The sequence below is a fragment of the Saccopteryx leptura genome, chromosome 8, assembly GCF_036850995.1.
Source record: "Saccopteryx leptura isolate mSacLep1 chromosome 8, mSacLep1_pri_phased_curated, whole genome shotgun sequence".
NCBI lineage: Eukaryota > Metazoa > Chordata > Mammalia > Chiroptera > Emballonuridae > Saccopteryx > Saccopteryx leptura.
This window is the reverse complement of record NC_089510.1, coordinates 42,861,836-42,883,918: the sequence shown is the minus strand read 5'-3', so window position 1 is coordinate 42,883,918 and position 22,083 is coordinate 42,861,836. Positions and strand designations below refer to the sequence as shown.

The 22,083-nt window shown below is 40.3% G+C and overlaps 1 protein-coding gene across 5 annotated transcripts in view; it reads left to right on the top strand.

Moving 5' to 3' along the window:
* CCDC191 (coiled-coil domain containing 191) overlaps window positions 1-22,083 on the top strand; it is an 84,844-nt gene that overhangs the window by 35,704 nt on the left and 27,057 nt on the right. For 4 of the 5 annotated variants that reach the window (XM_066346805.1, XM_066346804.1, XM_066346802.1 and 1 more), the window contains 2 exons: window positions 10,630-10,820; window positions 17,453-17,711. In XM_066346805.1, coding sequence (XP_066202902.1) covers window positions 10,630-10,820; window positions 17,453-17,711 — 450 coding nt within the window. The remainder of the gene's footprint in view (window positions 1-10,629; window positions 10,821-17,452; window positions 17,712-22,083) is intronic. The other variant, XM_066346803.1, reaches the window with a different exon arrangement.

Sequence of the window (22,083 nt, the reverse complement as noted above, 5' to 3'; positions counted from 1 at the left end):
AATCATTTTAAACATACGGAATAGTTGCAAAGATGGTACACAGAGTTCCTGAGTACCATTCACCCAACTTTCCCCAATGTTAATATTTTAATCTAAGCATTGTTTAATTATCAAAACTAGGAAATGAACATCAGTATACCATTAAATACCGTTACCTGAACTATAGCTTTTATTAGAATGTCACCAGTTTTTCCACTCAGGTCCTTTTTCTGTGCCAGTACTCAGCCATAATTCCATTTTGCACTTATTTGTTTTGCTCCTTAGTCTCCCTCCAGTTCCTGTCTTTCCTTGTCTTTTTATGATCTTGATATTTTTGAGTGCTAGTCATGTACTATTTTGTAAAATGTCTCTCAGTTTGGGATTTCTGTTGTTTTTTTCCGCTTAGATTGAGTTTATGCGTTTTTGGTACGAATGATACAAGCAGTGAGACTCAGCTCTTCTGAGTACATATCAGGGATACATGACGGTAGTATGTCTTATTACTGTTGATGTTAACCATGATCACTTAAAATTGTGTCTGATGGGTTTCCCCACTCTGAAGTTACTATTTTTCTGTTGTAACTCATACATGTCTTAGAGGAAATATTGTGAAACTATGCAACTACCCTGCTTATTCTTAAACTTTCACATACTAATTTTAGCATCTATTGATGGATCTTGCCTGTAACAATTTTAAAATGTGGTATTTATCTAATGGTAATTTTGTATTTTCCTCATTTCTTCATTTATTAATAGAAATTCTTCTAGAAGGAAAAACTGTCTCCTCCCCCATTAATTTGTTTATTCAGTTATTTACTTGTGTAGGATAGACTCATGGCTATTTATTTTATTCTGTGGATTATTGTCTAATATTGTTGCTGTTTGCTTTGTTACTCAATTTGTTTTTACTTAGGTCATTAGGAAATGTTTCAGGTTGACTTTTTTCCCCTTTCACAATGCTTCCACCCTTTTTTGGCACTTTCTTTCTGTCATCACAAGAAGTCTCAGGCTCATCTTGTATTTTCCCTGTCCTAAACCTGGAATCAACCACTTCTACATGGAACCGTGGTTCCTTTTATTGCAGAATAGTATTTAGAAACCAAGATCTTGGAACTAGGTGTGCTCACTGCTACTGGAGTGTCATTGTTTCTGGGCCCCCTCAGTAAACAGAACTGGGAAATATATGTATGTGATACTAAGCCACACAAGCACTCACATTCTGTTTATTTCTGTGTCTATCAGTATGCATATTAAAGGCCATGAATTCACCTTGATATCTCCAATTCCAGTGCAACAACACTGGGATCATACTATCCCTCCTTCTTCCTTACTTGTTGTCACTTATTTCTATGTCTCTCTGTATATGTATAAAATAATAATGAGTTTGTAAAGATAGCTTTCGCCCTAAGCCAGCACCACAGGTTTCAGTTAGCCTCTCATTCTTGTTTGTCTAGAACTTCTATCTCTGACAGTGAGAAACCGGAAGCTTATTATCTAAAATATATTTACTTATTTGCTTAATCTTAGTATATTATAAAATGGTTTCAGAATTTCTAATCTGTGTAGCTATTGAAACAAATTTACTAACTAGAGTATAATACAATATTTGTACAGTTATTTTTGTTTTTAGCCTTATTAACCAAGTACTGCTTTCTGAAGTTACTTAGGTTAATTCTTTTCTTCGCCTTCCCCTTCAGTGTGATTATTGTTAGTGAACCTCTAATATAGATTTCTCCAGTGTATGTGGGTGTACTGAGACATGGGAAAAGTCTGTTGCCATCCTTGTCAGACTTTTACATAGGCTTGGCTGGAGACACGATGGTCTTCTGGTAAATGCCACTGGAGTTGCAGGCCCTCTGGGCTCATTCTCTTGGTCGCAGTCCACATTCCTAGCCTGGTTCTAAAGGAGCCTGAAGCTGCCCTTGGATAATGACGTTTGGATACTCAGCAGCCTAAATATGACCACAAGATAAAAAGGGAGAACGCCCAGCTGACTCACACTGAGTGGCTAAACAGCAGGAAGCTCTGGTCAGCATCCTCAGAATGGTTCACTGGCACAAACCCAACAGCTGGTCATAGCGTATTTGTGGGAAGGCTTTAAAGAATTTGTTTCTAGGAGTTGCTCTAGTTTGGGCTCCTTTAATTTCTATACTTTTGTGCTTTGACTCTGGATTGTATTTGCTCCCCCAAGACAATCTCTTAACACCACATTTGGATCGTGTTGTTTAATAGGAGACTGTAAGGCCAGTACAGGTAGTCACAACCATTGTGGCCATTCACATGCAGGTTCTCATTGAATTCAGACAGACAGAAAAGAAACAGTGGAGCCTGACCAGGCGGTGGCGCAGTGGATAAAGCATTGGACTGGGATGCAGAGGACCCAGGTTCGAGACCCCGAGGTCGCCAGCTTGAGCGTGGGCTCATCTGATTTGAGCAAAAGCTAACCAGCTTGGACCCAGGGTTGCTCGCTCAAGCAAGGGGTTACTCAGTCTGCTCTAGCCCCCCCAACCCCCCCCCCCCGTCAAGGCACATATGAGAAAGCAATCAATGAACAACTAAGGTGTCACAACGAAAAACTAATGATTGATGCTTCTCATCTCTCTCCGTTCCTGTCTGTCTGTCCCTATCTATCCCTCTCTCTGACTCTCTGTCTCTGTAAAAATAAAAAAAAGAAAGAAACAGTGGAGCCAAAATATGGTGGGCCATTCCTTTATTAAAGTCTTGCACCAGCCAATGAGCAAACTCACAGGGCTCCCAAAGCCATTGACACATTCTCCCGTTCCATAACCAGGAGAATCTTCTCTGGTTTCTCCTAGAATCAAAGGCCTCACCAGTCTTAGCAGAGCTCGCAAAGCCAATGCAAACTATAAGCAAGCAAGCATATATATCATATTTATAAACTTATTTGACCGACACTTCTCAAACATGAAGTCTTTTTTGATCCTTCAGATTCCATTCATGTATATATGATTTTATTTTCTTTTGAAAAAAACTAGTTAAATTCTGCTTTTAAAAAATTAAGAAGGCCCTGGATAGACTATAGGCCCAACATATGGATATCCCGGGTTTAATTCCCAGTCAGGGCACATGGGAGAAGAGACCATCTGCTTCTCTCCTTCTCCCTCTTCCCCTCCCCCTCCCCCCACTTCCCTTTCCCAGTGGCTCAGTGGAGCCTTGGCCCCAGACACTGAAGATAGCTGGCTTGTTCCAAGTGACAGCCTCAGGCACTAAAAATATCTTGGTATTCAAGCATTGGGCCCGGTTGCTGGGTAGATCCAGGTCAGGGTGCATGTGGGAGTCTGCCTCACTATCTCTCCTCTCACCTAAAAAATAAAAAATTAAGAAGATAATCTTTGGCATAAATAAAGTCCTCTAAACTTATACAGAATAGAATGTTGTTTTCTTCTAAACACTAGTCATTTCAAGTGAATATTTATAAGGCTCTTGAGAACTATATGGATGAAGAACAAATGACATCATATCATTGTCTTATTGTCAGACTAACCTAGAGGTAAATCAAGCATTTGTCTATTCTGAAGTAAGCAGTACTTTTGGCGTAGTGTGTGTGTGTGTGTGTGAGAGAGAGAGAGAGAGAAGGGGGAGATGAGGAGAGAGGGCAGGCAGCGTGGATTTATGGAGGTAAAAGGTCTGAATGGGGAAGAAAGGAAAGGAAAGAGAAGGTGATGGGGAGTGGTGGGTCTGCCTTCCCTCTTAAAAATAGGAAGTCATGAAAACTGGTTCAGGCTATGTTGGAAAAGGAGCCCTATCTTAGTGAATAGTCAGGTTATAGCTATGTTATGGTCGTTCTTCTTTAAAAGATCCCAGGGAGTTTTACTGGTTAAGAATTTTCTATATGGCGAGACTGAGCAATTGTTCTCTGAAATGTACTTCTAGAGTGAAGCAGAATTAACTAATTACAACAATATTATTGATTGGAACTAAATAGAATTAAGAATTTATAAAATGTCCTTATGTTAACAATACATACTGATGCTTTTATGGGTGAGATGATATAATGTCTGGTGTCTGGGATTTATTTTTAAATACTCCAGAGACAAAAAGTAGGTGGAGGAGAGATGAAACAAGATTAGCAAAATGTTGATAATTCTTGAAGCTGAATGAGAAATTTATTCTTCTGTTCTACTTTTGGATGTATTTATTAAATTTCTGTAATCAGCAATTTTTAAAGTTTAAAAATGGAAGGAGATTAATTTAAATACAGAAGTAAAATGAACATCACATCCCCCAGGATATAACAAAAGGAGCATTCCATCTTTAGCCAGTAGACGTAGGTAACATCGCACACGCAATGGTTGTCAAAGTTTAGGCCTTCAGGATTTTCCATGGGACTCAACAGCATGTCAGGTCCTAGCACTGTAAGCTTAGAGCTGAGTGTGTTTTCTCTGATGTGATTAGTTATAGGCACATATATGGTTGAGGGTTAGGGAACACAATGATTTCTTTTGTTTTCTTTAGAAAGTTATACAAATCAAGAACAGGGGCCTGACCTGTGGTGGCGCAGTGGATAAAGCGTCGACCTGGAAATGCTGAGGTCGCCGGTTCGAAACCCTGGGCTTGCCTGGTCAAGGCACATATGGAAGTTGATGCTTCCAGCTCCTCCCCGCCTTCTCTCTCTCTGTCTCTCCTCTCTGTCTCTCCCTCTCCTCTCTAAAATGAATAAATAAAAAAAATAAAAATAAAAAAAAATAAAAAAAAAATAAAAAAAAAAAAAAGAACAGGATGGTTCACAAGGTACCACTTTTCAGTGCTGCTCCCTCCTGGGGCAGTTATTTTGCCAGTACTCTGTATAAAGATCCTCCTCGCCTGACCTGTGGTGGCGCAGTGGATAAAGCGTCAACCTGGAAACACTGAGGTTGCCGGTTCAAAACCCTGGCTTGCCTGGTCAAGGCACATATGGGAGTTGATGCTTCCTGCTCCTCCCCCTTCTCTCTCTCTCTCTCTCTCTCTCTCTCTCTCTCTCTCTCTCTCTCCCCCCTCTCTAAAATGAAAAAAAAAAATCCTCCTCTCCCCAACCCCAGACACTTCATATGGTCAGTGCAGCCTTTTGCCCAGCTGTAGGGGACCCCAGAAAGAAAAAGGAAGTCGGGGATTGCTTCCTGTGTAGCAACAGGGAGTCAGGCAGGGCCCTAGGGGGCCCTAGGGGAAGTGTAGCTGATCCTGGGTGACACACCGCCCTGGCCAGCTCCCCTCGGCCGCTAGTTGCACCACAGTTAGTTTCATTTGGCAGAAATAAATTTAAACTTATTGACATTTTTGTCCTCTTTACAATTCATTGTTTATTTTTCCCTGGCAGAGAATTTTGATGCAATTATCACTGAGCTTTCTGACAAAAGGGAAATAGCTGAGGAATTTTGATGAGTTACCCACTTCATTAATCAGAACAAGCATCTCTAGTGACAGGGTTAAAATTGCAATGAAGATTAGATAGCAAATTGCTGTTCCACCTAATGTCAATCATTTCCAGTGACAGCAGTGTGATTACACTTCAGGGAAGAGCTTTCTTGCCAACACAACGAGGGCAACTCCAGTGCAGGTAATAAATTTGGCAGGGCAAACTGTCATTTTTTCTCTTGAGCAGAATCCTTAATGGGATCAAATGATGTCTTGTAGAAGATTTTTAGAGGAGAAAAGCATTTTACTTTAAAAGTTTCTAAGTTTCATTTTGAAGTATTTTATTTTCAAAATTATTATAGAGATGGACTTAGGAACAGTCCTTCCCACAGTGATTTTCAATATTTTATTGACCTGTATCAAGCCTTAATTATCACCACAACTATGTAAAGTGATGCAGAAGTTAGTAAAAGAATGCATGACTGCCTGACCTGTGGTGGCACAGTGGATAAAGCATCGACCTGGAATGCTGAGGTTGCCAGTTCAAAACCCTGGGCTTGCCTGGTCAACGCACATTTGGGAGTTGATGCTTTCTGTTCCTCCCCCTTCTCTCTCTCTCTCTCCTCTAAAATGAATAAATAAATTTAAAAAAAAAAAGAATGCATGACTATATAGATGTGGACAAAAGGGTTTTACAGTTGTGAGTATACATAACACAGAGTTTATTCCTGTGTTATTATTTATTAACTATTACTTATTATTATTAACCTACTTCTGCCCACCTCTGTATTTGAAATTCTATCAGATATAAAAATAGGATGCAGAAATAACTGAACCAGGTAAGAAATAGAGGGAGTTCAGACTAGTTGGCTAGTTAAAGCATTAAGTTCTGGCTTAAGCAGAATGTATTCCTCTTCCAACCCAGTTGTTATAAGTCATAGTTCTGTTTCAAAGAGCTAAGAGATAAAGCACTATTGTAGTTCCACAGTGTCGAACTGAAGAGGAAAAAGAAACAGGCCTGGGAGCGGCAGGCGCTGAGCTGGGTAACAGGAAGGATAAATAGATCATGACTATGAAGTGCGCCCCTTCTCGTCCTTCTGAATAAACCAGAGCGCTTACATCTCCCAGAGAGGACAGAGCAGATTTATGGAACTCCTGTTTGCCTGAATAATGTTTGCTGTGAATTAGGAATAACTAAGTGGCTATTCTTGATTCATACTTGTATTTTTTCATTAAAATTTTAGTGGGATAGCTTTTTTGAATAAGCAGGAAAAACCAATAGCAAGCTGATTGTAAGAGAGCTGCCATTTGCAACATGATGGATCTTGAGAATATCATGCTTAGCAAAATAAGTCACACAGAAAATGTTGGGAACCATATGATTTCACTCATATCTGGGATATGAAATTGAAAGCAACAAATGGAACAATCAAGAAAACAAAACAAAACTCATAGACACAGATGACAATCAGGTGTGGGGAGATAAAAAGGTAAAGGAAGTCAAATATATGGTGACCGAATATGATTTGACTTTGGGTGGTGGGCACACTGCAGTATACAGAGGATAGAAGTGTACACTTGAAACCTATATAATCTTTTTAACCAGTGTCACTCCAATAACATTAATTTTTTTTTCTTGTGTGTGAGAAAGAGAAAGGCAGGAAGGGAGAGAGATGAGAAGCATCAACTCATACTTGCATCACTTTAGTTGTTCCTTGATTGCTTCTCATATGTGCCTTGACTGGGGGGGTCAAGCTGAGCCAAGGACCCCTTGCTCAAGCCAGCGACCATGGGGTCATGTCTATGATCCCACGCTCAAGCAAGTGACCCAGTGCTCAAGCTGGTGAGCCCGCACACAAGCTGGCGACTTCGAGGTTGTGAACCTGGGTCCTCTGCGTCCCAGGCTGACACTCTATCCACTGTGCTACCGCCCAGTCAGTCAGATTTTCCCCTTCTTAAATTCAAATGTGTTCTAGCGGTGCTTTTCTACCCATAGTAAAGTATACATTGAGTTCTTTCTTTTTTAGTATTAATTTAAAAAAAGCAAAGGAACTGTCTTCCTTTAGAGCAGAGATTTTTTTTGCCTAAGAGATTAGGGTCATGATGCCAGAATGGTTCACTTTTAGCCTTTGGTGTACCACTAACCCTTTACTGTGTGAATTTAGTCAGTAGCCCTTCTTTACTTGAAGTTTCACTTGATAAGATAAATGTATGGCCAGTAGTCGCTACCATCAGGGTCGTGGCCATTCACATGCAGGTTCCCATTAGATTTGGGCAGATGGTAAAGAAACAGTGGAGCCCTGGCTGGTTGGCTCAGTGGTAGAGTGTCGGCCTGGCGTGTAGGAGTCCTGGGTTTGATTCCCGGACTGGGCACACAGGAGAGGCGCCTATCTGCTTCTCCACCCCTCCCCCTCTCCTTCCTCTCTGTCTCTCTCTTCCCCTCCCGCAGCCAAGGCTCCATTGGAGCCAAGTTGGCCCCAGTGCTGAGAATGGCTCTGTGGCCTCTGCCTCAGGCGCTAGAATGGCTCTGGTTGCAACAGAGCAAGGCCCCTGGTGGGCATGCAGGGTGGATCCCGGTCGGGCGCATGCGAGAGTTTGTCTGATTGCCTCCCCGTTTCCAACTTCAGAAAAATACAAAAAAAAAAAAAAGAAAGAAAGAAAGAAACAGTGGAGCCAAAAAATGTTGGGCCATTCATTCCTTTATTCAAGACTCACTCTGGCCAACGAACACACACACACACAGGGCTCCCAAAGCCACTGACAAATTTTCCGGTTCCACAACCAGGAAAATCTTCTCCAGTTTCTCCTAGAATCAAAGGCCCCACCAGTCTCAAAGCCTCTCACCTCTGGTTCCCCATCTGCCAACATGGCTTCTTTCTCTGCAAAACTGGCTTAGAGCTCTCTCTTTCCCTGCCATCTTGGCTTCTCCTTTAGCACTCTGCCTTCTCTCTGCTCTCATCTGTAAAAATGGCTTCCTTCTTCTCCTTCTTTTCTTTTAAAACTTTTTTGGTTCCAAAATGTCTCCTGCAGCAGACATTAGCATAACACTGGCCTTTCCCAAGCAGGAAGGTAATTTGCAATTTCACAGATCATATACCTGGTACTATCCAGCACCATTTTTAACAATAAAAGTGAGCAAACTCAACACAGATTTTACAAACTCATTTGCCCAATAGTAAATTATAATGGTATCTGCAGTCTCCATTTTGTAATGATGGTCTACAAATTTATAAAACAGTACATATAAGGTGCTTTGACCTTTACAGAGGAAAGGAATATAGAAATCCAAGTAGGACACTGTTAATAGTGTTACTTTCAAAGTGGATTATTCTTATGCTATTTCAGCATTAGAAATATTCCAGAAGTTAAAAATCAAGTCATTCAAGAGGAATCTTTTATATGAATCTGGTAAATAGAGGATATTTTCTTTTGACAATGGCACATAGTGAACACTTTTATTTTTTTCATGCTATATTTTGTGGGATAAATAAACAGATTTTAATGCCAAAAGCATACCCCCTCAACCTGGCCGCTGTCTTTTCCTTGTTTTGACTAAAGGATATCATATATTTTGCAAATCTCTCATCTTCCGTTCCTCTCTTCCTCCCTTCTTCTCTCCCTCCTTCCCTGGAATCTGAGGTAAAGGTGCAGAAAATGTGCTCTCATTTGACATAATAGAAGGGGAACAAGGGCTTTTTAAAAGTTTTCCATAGTTTCTCATGATGGGAAATAGATTTTATAGTTTGTCTAAATGGGAATATAACTGGTTTCCTACATAGAAAATATTTCTGGCCAAATGGCCTATTTCTGAAAATTCTAGCATATGCTCCCTTCTATTATTGGTCTTCTAATTTCTGTATTCTCTCTCTCGATGACATTTCAAAATCTATATCTTAAACAACTTTGTTCAGAGTTCCAAAATTCAAACACTGTGGTGGGTGTTTACCAAATGTTGAACGAGTGAAAGGTAAGTATTTTCGTAAAGAAAGAAGCAGTAAATCAGCTGACCCTGGTAAGGCTACCAAGTTCTTGATGCTGGTCATCAGGCATCCCTCATATCTCCCACAAAGACACTTCGTTGCGACACCTTAGTTGTTCATTGATTGCTTTCTCATATGTGCCTTGACCGTGGGCCTTCAGCAGACCAATAACCCCTTGCTCGAACCAGCAACCTTGGGTCCAAGCTGGTGAGCTTTGCTCAACACGAAGACACTTCCTATGAGGTTACTGGTTAGTTCAGTGCTCTCACACTCGGTGACCTTCCCAGATTTTCAATTCCCATTTATGGGACCCAGGCCTTCCTTCCAGAGGCTCACAGTCTAGTGGAAACCAGTAAATAGGTGGTTATAATACAGTATGTCGAGTGTCTTGACTGAAGAAAGCATAGGGAGCTTTGGAACACAGCACAAGAGCACTGACGTTTGGAGAGAGTGGTTGCTAATAGGAAGGCTCCCGAGAGAAGTGATTCCTGAGAAGTAGGTAGAGAGAGGGCAGAAAAGAATGTTGAAATTAAGATGACCATAGATAGAAAAGTGGGAAACAGTATAGTTGGTGTAAGGTCACGAGATGAAAGTAATTTTATGTACTGGGAACATCAAGTTTGCTGTGAATATATAAGATATAGACAAGGGCTCGATTTCAGAGATTCTCTTAGACTAGGGCCGTGAGTACTTCTCTAGGACATCCTTAAGGGTCAGTAGACCTTGTCTCATTTGTTGTCACATGCCTATAATGGAAGACTGTAAGCAGCCTGAGTACTAGTCTCTCTAGGCCTGCTCAACCAAGGCCCTAACATAATTAGTGGTTGCCCAGATGAAGCTATTGTTTTTAGCTGTCTTATTGCCAGGGACCAAAGAACCCATTCCATTTTTATGGGATCTCCAATGTTTGTGCAGCTCATCAGCAAAATTGGTAACAAATGAATTAAATGGTTAGTGTTTTAAAATCTAAGACAGGCTGGCAGGGGAGATCTTATTGGAAACAGGTCTTTCAAGTGTCTCAAACGAGCCCTTTACCTTAGATCTTAGGTGTGACTGCTACTCAGGCTCCCCACAGGACTGGCGCTTTACAGTGAGAATTATGTGTTTTAGTTGTCATGGGACTGAGAGTGCCTCAGCTGCCTGACTTGAATGTTTCTTGTCATTATTAGCACAAAGCAGTTGTGCCTGGTCTGTTCCCCTTCCATCAAGACAACAGTTCTAGTTTTGTTAGAAAAACTATGAGGGGGAAATCTGAGGAGAGAAATCTAGAAACACTAGCATTGATAAGTGTTGATTTTTTTCAAATGCCCTATTGCAGTGTCAAAAACGCTACTTCTCTGCCTGGCACCAGCTGATTCTTGATCACAGGATCAAGCTGGGGAAAGCTGGGGCGCTGTCTGACTGGAAGTTTCAACTGAAGGTCCTGAGGGCCTGGAGAGACTACACAAGATCTCAGAGGCTGCAGCGGGAGACACACGCCATGGAAAATGACCTTAGAGAAGAAAACAGGTACTATCACTTATACTGTGGAAATCCTCCTAGTGCAGTGGTCGGCAAACTCATTAGTCAGCAGAGCCAAATATCAACAGTACGATTGAAATTTCTTTCGAGAGCTAAATTTTTTAAACTTGTACTATATAGGTAGGTACATTCCTTATCGAGGCAGCGCCCGCACGTGGTATTTTGTGGGAGAGCCACACTCAAGGGGCCAAAGAGCCGCATGTGGCTCACGAGCCGCAGTTTGCCAACCACTGGGCTAGTGTATTTGTCTAAGACACCTTTCTTCCTGAAGAACCCAGAAATGAATTCTAAAAACACTGCTCACTAGAATCGTCTCATCTGCTTATAAAATGTGGTAATCACTGTTTTCTTATGTTGTATCCCAAACTAGAAAATTTTCACTGCAAGTTAGAAGTAAAAAATGATTTGATTAAAATATACTAATGTGCAGCCCTGGCCAGATGGCTTAGTTGGTTGGGGCATCATCCTGACACACAGAGGTTGTGTGTTCGATCCCTGATCAGGGCACATACAGGACAGACTGGTGTTTCTGTGTCTCTCTCTCCCATCCTCTCTCCTTAAAATCAGTAAATAAAATTAAAATTAAATAAAACATAATAATGCGTGTGCTTTCCTTTTTTAAAGGAAGCAAGTGTTTTGCTTTTTCTCTTGTCCTCTTATATAGTAGCATTGCACTTGGACCATCTTACAATTCAAAAGACAGAATTTGGTTTATATGCCAGTAATTCACATTGAAATCACTGTCTGCACATAGAATATTAATTAGGGACACAGGGAACATCCATCTGGGAGGGCAGACCTGCCAAAAGTGACTTGATTCCTCCCATTCCCCCCTTCTTCTGTTCTCCATCCTACATAGAGGTGTTGACACATTTATATCAACTCCTTTTTATTCTTGTGAATGACAATTTGTCTTCAAATAAAACTGTTTTTGCTCTATCATCTTAAAATTAAATATATTTTGTTCTGTTCATTTTCAGGTTTAATTCTGCATTTTTTTAAAGTTCAACTCTTATGTATTGTTTTTATTGTTTATTGGTTTATTGATTTTGGAGGGAAAGGAAGGGAGTGAGAGAAAGGTGCACTGATTTGTTGTTCCGCTTATTTATGCATTCATTGGTTGATTCTTGTATGTGCCCTGACTGGGGATTGAACCCACAGCCTTGGCATATCCAGACGACTCTCTAACCAACTGAGCTACCCAGACAGGACTTAACTTTGCATTCTGGAACCAAAATTATAGATGTAGAAGGAAGCATTTGTTTCTTTGGGAGAGGGCAGTTTATGTTTTTATGTTTGCTCACTTCTATACCAGGAACTCTGTTATTCATTCAGGGTGAAAAAGTAAATGAATAGTATTCAATATATGAAAACATTGTTATGTGGAAGAGAATAGCACTCCTGAAATTACACAACCTTATGACAACGTTAGGCCCTGGGAAGGATACATAGGAGACTCATGCATGGCCCCTTGACTTCAAAGAACTCACAGTTTTGTGGGGAAACAAGATCTAAAAACAGCAGAGATGTTGACCAGCATTATAAACTGAGTAATGCATTCCCTTCTGAGGGACCCTCGCAGAGGGAAGGGGCGCTGTGACTGAGGAGGCTCCTGCAGAGGGCCAGGAAAGCTCTCGTCAAGAAGGTGGGGCTTTGAGCGGGGCTCTGCACAGTGAGTAGGATGCTCCTGAGCGGAAACTGGGAAACGAGGTGATGGCACAGAGTATAGACGTCCTGATGGCTGGAGATCATCAAAGATATTGTTGTAAAGTTCATCAACTTACAAAAGACCTTAAAATGCTCAGACAAGGAGTTTAGATATTCTTTTGTAAATAAAGGTAAATTCTTGAAGATTTTTAAGCAGAAGGATGATGTGGTCAATTTTACTTTTTACAGTATGCTGGGGGAAATCTTCAATTAAAAACAAAAAAAGGCAACATAGAGAACTCTTCCATAATTCATTTCTAAATTCTCAGAACCTAATGATTGATATAAGGGATTGGATAATAGTCTAACTGAGAAAGGAATGGCTAAAAAGGAATGTGTTGGATTAAGAAGGGAAACTGGAGAGGTGTTGTAAGAGGGAGCAACATGAGTGCGGGCATAAAGGAGAAGAAACTAGTATGTTAAAGTTAAAAGTGGCCTGTGAAATTTACATGCCACAGAAAACTAGTAGAAGAAATATCTAAAAAACTTGAGATTCCATTCTAATTAAACTGTTTAAATATAAAAACATGTCTGTCTCTCCTCTCTCTCCTTTTCTGTCTCTCTCCTCTCTAAAAATGAATAAATAAAATAAAATTAAAAAAAAAAAACAAAAAAACAACTAATGATTGATGCTTCTCATCTCTCCATTCCTGTCTGTCTGTCCCTGTCTATCCCTCTCTCTGACTCTCTCTCTCTGTCTCTGTAAAATAAAATTTTTAAAAAAAAGTTATTAAATATAAAAACACTAAATGAAGATTTCTTTCTTTTTTTTTTTTTTTTTTTTTTTTTTAGGTGAGAGGAGGGGAGATAGTGAGGCAGACTGCCATATGCACCCTGACTGTGCTCTACCTGGCAACCCCACCTGGGGTCGATGCCAGAGTACTGAGCTGTTTTTAGCACCTGAAGCTGAGGCACTGGATCAACCGAGCTGTCCTCAGCACCCGAGACTACACTTGAATATTTGAACTACTGGCTATGGAAGGGGAAGAGGGAGAGACGGGGGACATGGTCACCTCTTCATGTGCCCTGACCGGAATCAAACCCAGGATGTCCTTATGCTGGGCCAATGCTCTATTCACTGAACCACTGGCCAGGGCCATGAAGATTTCATAATAGCATCATGTGCCAATTTTTTTTCAAGTATCCTAACTTTCTGTCTCATATCTAAAATTTTTTCCAGATGTCCATTTTTAAATGTTCAGAATGGGTACTACATTTTTTTAAAACTGAAAGACATAGAAAATATTTAACTTATAATAATATTTGACTACAAAACATTATAGCAAAAATATTTTAAAGAAGTCACCTCAAGGGTTATCTAATCCACCTCCTCATTACAGATGATGTAAGTAAGGCCCCGAGAGGGTAAACAGTTTGCTCAAGGTCATAAAGTTAAGAGTGGCTAGTCTAGGACTAGATCCTGGTCTTCTTGATTCTGAGTCCGATGCTTTTTTCTGTACCACAAAACTCCTATGTTAAGTGCATCGAGGTGACAACCATGTTTTTCACTTATATTGTAATTTACTTTGGATGGTTGCAGATAAAAAGAACGGTAATTGAAAAATGACAAGTCCTGCTAGAAACATATGTGAAGAAAGGATTTGTTAGACACAGTCATACTTTGTTCTGCTTTCCTACAAGTCCCTGGCTCTCTGCATCTTGTTCTTTGGTCTACAGATTGGTTGAGGATATTAAATTGAGTGATTTTGTTCAAAGGAGGTTGGGATATTAAAGGTGAAGAAAAAAGCTCAAAGGTAACTGCTGCAAGCAGAAACCAAGAAATGTCTGTGGGATTGAGGGTGTTAGTTAGTTACCATTCCCAGCATTCTTTTGGGCAGACATTTATGGAGCACCTCTGTTAATCATGTTAGATTGCCCTTTGTAATGCCAGTGGCCAAGGCCAGGCCGGCTCACATTGGATTCAGGCAGACGGTAGAGGAACTGTGGAGCCGGAAAGCATTGGGCCATTTCTGTCTATTGGATGCTCGCAGAGACGAGCAAGCAAATAAGCAAAAGAAAACCACTTTTCCCAGTGGAGGGCAAGGGATCAGAAACACCGGCCCTCAAAATAGCGGCTGAGGGACTCAGGGAACCTCACTCGAGGTGGCAGGAGAGCAATCTAGGAGACTCGCCCCCAAGGGAAAGCACCCATAGCTTTTTATAGAGACACACACGTGGCTTCCTGTCACGTGCTCACGCACTAATCGTGCAAAGTGCTTGCAGCGGGAAACCAGTGAGCAAGCCTAACACAGCTGTGTTCTCAACACCATTCCCTCCATGCTCACCTGGATATCCAGGTGAGAGGCCAGAAACTGAATGGCATCTGAAGCTGATAGAAGTCCTAATATGTCTGTTGGAGAGGCAGGACAAGACTTGCACTGTCTGGCTCACTTTAAAGCTCTAAAACAGAACTGTGAAATCCTCCCCTTTTTCCATGAAGGCTACCTGGTGCATTATTGAATAGATTAGCTTTTTTTTCATTCCTATTCCCGTGGAAGCCACCCATCCCAAATGCAGCTGTTTGCATCATTGTTATACTGACAAAATATTTTCCTCTTTGTATTTTCACGGTGTCCAAATAATCTCTTCCCTGACAGTCAAAACCTCGGTGTTGTTTTGGCTGTTTATGCTCTAAAAACATAAAATTAACACATCAGGTTAATTTTACACCCCTCCTTCCTAAGAATATTGGTGTAAATCGAATTTTACATTAATCAGAGCAATGTACATCCTCTCTCCTATGGAAATTTGTGATTTTAGTTAATTAAGTAAAATGCTATAGGATTTTTGGAGCTTTGTTCTTACCTATGTTGCTATCTGATTTATTATTCTTATTTTCTCTAAAATTTTTATTTCAATGGCCCTGGCCAGTTGGCTCAGTGGTAGAGTGTTGGCCTGGCGTGTAGATGTTCCAAGTTCCATTCCCTGTCAGGGCACACTGGAGAAGCGACCATCTACTTCTCTCCCCCCCCCTTTCTCTTTCTCTCCCTCTCCCTCTTCCCCTCCCACAGCCATGGTTTGATTGGTTTGACACATTGGCTCCAGGTGCTGAGGATGACTCCGTGGAGCCTCTACCTCAGGTGCTAAAAATAGCTCAGTTGCAGGCATGGCCCCAGATGGACAGAGCATCAGCCCCAGACTAGGGTTGCCGGGTGGATCCCGGTCGGGGTGCATACGGGAATCTATCTCTGTCTCCCCTCCTCTCATTCGGAAAAGAAGGAAAGAAAAAAATTTTCACTTCAAAGTTATTCAGTCTCACATTAGATAATTTATTATCATCAAAGTAAAATAATATACAAGTGCTTATCACCACCTTTATTGTACTTTCATTACAAAAACCAAGTATTTGTTGAATACCTATTATTAATTCATTAGAAAGAAACAAATATAAGGAAAAATGCTGTTAACAGAGTTGCTATTAGTATTTTTCCTGAAATTCATTATTTTAGTTGACTTTACCCTTACTAATTGGCTATTTTATCCAATTCCCCTGACATAGGTTAAAGTCTGTAACTCTAGAATAGTTTTTTTCAAACTAAGAGTTTTAACCCATTAGTGGGTCCTGATATCAGGCTCAAGATGAGTTTTTTTCTTTTTAAAGAAACAGAACATATTAGAACAGAAGTCCTCAAGTGCGTCTCTGGTGATAGGGTAAACATTGCTTGGTAAAACTAGTATTTCAGTCATACATAGTTTGTTCCATACATGTGCACATGCACATATAAACTTGCATATTGAAACACAGTATAGCATTTTTTCTTACTGTGGGTAGCAGTCAAAAAAGTTTCAAAGTCACTTAAGTATTTAAGAACTGTAGAAATGTTCTCCTGACACATTGACTTAAGAACTGATTTTTTTGTACGACCCCCTAAAAGTCCATGAGGAGAGTTAATTTAAGCATTATGGTTATCTAACAGAAATGGATATGCTAATAGTGTCATAGAGAACTTATTTCATTCCCTCGATGAGATAAAATCAAGTAGGTATCTAAACAGTTTTAGGTTTTAAACTTCAAAACTGACCCCTGATGCGACATAAGTTCCAAGCTCTATACCTCACTTTTTCAGGGACAGCAATCATCCATTTATAGATAGGGCTCAGAAAACTCGATGCTTGAATTCTCAACTGGCCTCTTCCAAAGTGTCTCCTAATGGAGATTCCCTTTGGGAAGGAATGTAGCTAGCAGTTCCTAACTCAAATCAGTCACATCCCCTAACATTCATGAAGTTTCCAGGGATCAAAAGCATCTCTTCCTTAGAAGAGGACAAACCTGAACCCCTAGTAGACTGAATGAGTTTCATGAGAGCAAGTGCCTGTCTTTGCCTTTCACACATTTAGTGTATAGCAGTAAGGTAGTCCTTCATTCATTTAGTGTAAAGGTCTATAAATGAGTCCTTTTTAGAGAAGCTTTCCATGACTAAGCCCTCCTTTACTAAGATCTACCTTCACAATTTCATAGTTTTATAAGTCTTATACTTACTTGCTGACAGTTCACTTATGTTTTGTTTCTTTCCGTTTCTCCCAAACTTCTGTCTTCCTTCTATTTCCAAGCATAGCTGGATATCTCCCTCAGGCATTCATCTTTTAAAAAGCAGTTATTTATATACTGATTCTTTTTGTTCCTTCCCCTCCAAAAGCTCTCAGAAACTATTTTATGGTAATCAAAAAATGTGATCTTTGTGACATGATAGAACAGAACAGTTACTCTTTCTTCTGAGGTAATGAACTGAGGTGCCAATGCTGCCTATGAGCAGACCCTTTGCACCGGGGAATTTTACAAAGCAATTTTATTTAGTTGAAATAAAAGGATAAGCTGCAGCTATGTGGAGCATTTCTGGAACTCCCCTGGACTTGTGTTTCATTTATATTACCAAGAAGCAAGCCATAAATGGCTTTTTTTTTTTTAATGGAAGTACTTTGTTGCTTAGAAAACAACAACTGGCCACTGAATATAACCGGAAACAAGTTCTCCAGCACCGCTTTACAGAATGGCAGCGTTGGCATCATGCAGAGATCCTGGAGAGAGAGCTGGCTCTAGCAAAGGAGGAAACAAGGAAGAAGATGAGTGGGTTGTTGAAGGCAGTATCACTGGGCCAACTCAGTGCAAACAGGTCCTCAGGCAGCGGTCTGCTTGAGGAGGCAGCAGCCACGGTGGAGCCACCTATAGGAGAGGTAGGTTGTGTTCCTTTTGTTTAAGTAGCCTGACTGGGCAGCTTGGGGTGTGTTAGCCACTGTCAGATCGCCTTGCCTGGGCACTTAAGAGATGACAGCTGCCATAATGCACAAAGGTTAACTTCCAGTCAATGCTCATTTTCTTGACCTGAATCTTCTTTTAAATTTTATTGATTGATTGATTTTTAGAGAGAGAGAGAGAAACCATCAATTTGTTGTGCCACTTATTTATGCATTCATTGGTTGCTTCTTGTATGTGCCCTGACTGGGATCGAACCTGCAACCTTGGTGTATCAGGATGACACTCGAACCAACTAAGCTACCTGGCCAGGGTTTTAATCTTCTTTTTTGTAATCACAAATAAACTTTGGTGTAGCTGAAACTTAGTAGGGACATATTAAAGGGAATTTAAAACAACTAAGAGAAAGACTCCTTCAGGAACAGATAGATAAAGCTTTGTTTACAACCCTTGAACTCCTCTGTTTGATCAGACATTTCCTTCCGGAATGTGCCTTGTGACTTAAATTTAATGTTTAAATTTTTGTTCATCTAGTGAGAAAAATCATATATATTAATTGTAGCAATTTGGTAGGAGAAAATGACAGAGAAAAAAGGAAAATAGCCTATAATTTCATCATTGGAAATATCACCAATAACATGTTGAGGAAGAGCCATCTAGTCTTTCCTCTATTTGGGCATATGCAATTTTTTCTTTTTAATATTTTATCTAGCTTTAAAATTTTCTTCAATCAAGTCACTGAGGACAAGTCACTTAGTCTGCCATAATATAGAACAAGGAAGGACATGTATTCTTTTTCTTTTTCTCTTTCATCTTCTGCCCCTTCTTCTTTATTGACTTACTGATTTTAGTAAGAGGAAGGGAGAGAGAGACAGAAACATCGACCTGCTTCTGTGTGTGCCTTGACCAGGGATCGAACCAGCAAGCTTTGCTGCACCAGGACAGCACTCCAACCAACCGAGCCATCTGGCCAGAGCCTTCTTCTTTATAATAATGTGATTTTTCTGTTTTTTCTTAAAAAATATATATTTTTTGCATTTTCTTAATATAACATGAGGAATTTATTATGTGAGTAAATCTTAAAGTTCCATGGGTGAACCTGGTTAATACCCACTGGTTAAGGACTACTGTTCTGTGCCATCATATTGTACATGGTTGCATAATAAGTCTATTATGACGTATAAGCTCGAATCTGTTTATTTCCTTCTCTATTGCTGGACATTTAAGTTGTTTCCAGTTTGCCACTACTCTAGAAAAGCTTCAGTGAACATCCTCGTAGCTAAATCTTTGCACACATCCATAATGCTTTGTTTCAGATAAATACCTAAATAATAGAATGCATTTTTTTGTTGTTGTTGTTATTTTTCTTAAGTGAGAAGCAGGGAGACAGAGAGAAAGACTCCCGCATATGCCCTGACCAGCCACCCAGCAAGTCCCCTATGGGGTGATGCTCTGCCCGTCTGGGGTCATTGCTCTGTTGCTCAGTAACCGAGCTATTTTTAGCATCTGAGGCAAGGCCATGGAGCCATGCTCAGTGCCCGGGGCCAGATTGCTCCAGCTGAGCCATGACAGAAGGAGGGGAAAGAGATAGATACAGAGAGAGAAGGGAGAGGCAGAGGAGTAGAGAAGCAGATGGTCACTTCTCCTATGTACCCTGACTGGGAATCGAACCTAGGACATCCACACGCCGGGCCAATGCTCTACCACTGAGACAACCGGCCAGGGCAGAACACACATTTTAAAGACTGTTAGAAAATTGCCCTTCCAGAAAGGTTGTACCAAAGAAGTGCCTGTTTTTCTGCCTGAAAGCCTCTTTATCATTTTTACCAAGTTAACAGCTAAAACATTTCATCTTATTGCTTCAACGTTTGCAGGTCTTTTTATTACTACTGAAGTTAAATATTTTCTTTTTTTAAATTAATTTTAATTTATTGTGTTAACATGGATTCAAGTGTCCCACTCAGTATAACACCCTCACCCCCCACCATGTGCCCCCCCATTACACCCCCTTTATCCCCCTCATGAGGTTAAACATTTCCTATATTAGCCATTTGTATATATGTAGTATATGAAAATGGATATGGTAAGATAGATATATAGTGTTTTGTCTCTTCATGGCCTTTTGTCCATTTTTTCTGCTTGATTATATGTCCTTTTTTACTTTATAGGAGCTCTTTATATTAAAACTTGATGCTTTTATTGTATATTTTGCAAAATATTTTTTATTCTGTCATTTGTCTTTTTGGTTTGTTTAGGCCATTGGGTATTATCACAGTTTAAGTTCTTTTCAAGGCAATCCTATAAGTGTTTTTCTTTCATAATTGCATTTGTATCTGAAAAGCCTTTCAAAGGAGATCCTGTGCTCCCTCCTCTCTTCCCCGGCCTCTCCCGCCCTCCACCCCTCCACATACTACTGTTAAGTACTTAAAGCAGATGTGTGAAATTAAATTGGGCAGGAGGGTCCCCAGCCTTGCTTTCTACCCTGATAACTGCTGGTAAGTAGCTGGGGGGTTTTGGGGGGGAGGGCTGTTTGTTTGTTTAGTTTTTACTTTTATTTGTTGATTTTAGCGAGAGAAGAGAAAGACAGGAACTGTTTGTTCCTGTATGTGCCCTGACTGGGAATCACACCAGCAACCTCCATGCTTCAGGACGATGCTCTAACCAATAGGCCAGGGCATTTTTTTTTTTAAGAGAGAGGAGGGAGGGAGAGAGAGAGATAGGGGGGAGGAGTGGGAAGAGCAGGCAGCATCCACTCCCAGTTTCTCACATGTGCCTTGACCAGTCAAGCCTGGGGTTTCAAACCAGCAACCTCAGCATCCAGGTCGATGCTTTATCCACTGCACCACCACAGGTCAGGCCAGCTGGGTTTAATATAAGCTTAGTATCTCAGCAAGGGGGATCATGAGGATGCTTACTGGGACTTATGTAACATTTTGGTCCCTTCCCCTGGGCGATTTATCTACCTTTGGGTCAGTTAGATAATTTTGCTTCCACTGAGACCCAGGGGAGTCTTCTATCTTAGGAAATAGCTGTGTGCACCCTTTTTACCTCACAAGGGTCCACTGTTGTTATCTTTAAATAAAAAAAATAATAAGCAGAATGTATTTTTTCCTGTGTACAATGGAAAAATTACAAATATATATGTAATTTAGAATAAAGAAAAACAGGTCTCCAAATCTCTGAAATCAAAAACCAAAGAATTTGGCCCTGGCCAGTGACTCAGTGAAGAGAGTGTTAGCCCAGTGTATGGATGTCCTGGGTTTGATTCCTAGCCCGGGCACACAGGAGAGGCAACCATCTGCTTCTCCCACCATACCTCTTCCCCTCCCACAGCCAGTGGCTTGATTGGCTAGAGTGTGGCCAGGAGCTGAGGATGGTGCAGCTGGAGTGCATCAGCCTCAGGTGCTAAAAATAGCTCAGTACTTGAGTATCAGCTACAGATGGGGTTGCCAGGTGGGTCATGGTCAGGGCACATGCAGGAGTCTGCCTCACTATCTCCCCTCCTCTCACAAATAAATAAATAAATAAATAAGAATTTATCAACAAAGGATAATATTGTAAAAAATAGAGAAAGTGGAAAAAAAGGGCTATAATAGACTCTGTAGGTTTCTAGAGTTATAAAATATTTAATAAAGTATATAAAATCTTTGGTTAGATGCTCATTGATTACACAATCATGGGAACTCATGAATCACAAGCACATATAGTATACCTTGAAATTTTACATAATTATCAGTTAGCTTAAAGGTTTTTTCAAATTAAACCAGACTGTTCTGTTCTGTTCTGTTAAGTACAGTCTGTACCAGTAAGCCTTTCTTTCTCTTATTTTCATTTTAAAAAGTTACCATGATCCAAAAAAATCTTGTTGCTGTACTCAAGGCTTTTACAGTCTTGCTGGGTTAATAATGTATCATTACCACAAAGTTTAAAAGGGCCTAAAACACATACTGTGCTGTTGCTAAATTACTTAAGCAGGTGTTTTCATGAATAAATGTCCACTGACATTTCTGAAATAGGTTATTTTTTTAAAAGTATTTAAAACATCAGAGTTTCTACAGATCACATCTTTCACTTCAGCTGAATCTATAGAAAATATTTTTATCATCATGAAAAATACTATATCTTTGAGTACCTGAGTATGGCACCCAGTTAGAAGTAGAAGCTGCTAAGATATATAAGGTAGTTCACAGTATTTTCCTCCTTACGTCACTGCAGATGGCAGAATCAAAAACTGGGTAGGCCTTAGACTAGAGCATCAAACCATTCTAGAAGAGACCTTTAACTAGGATAGGACATTATTTTGGCCAGGATAAATTTTTCTGATCAAAAATTCTGTTTCCTTTCCCTCTGTAT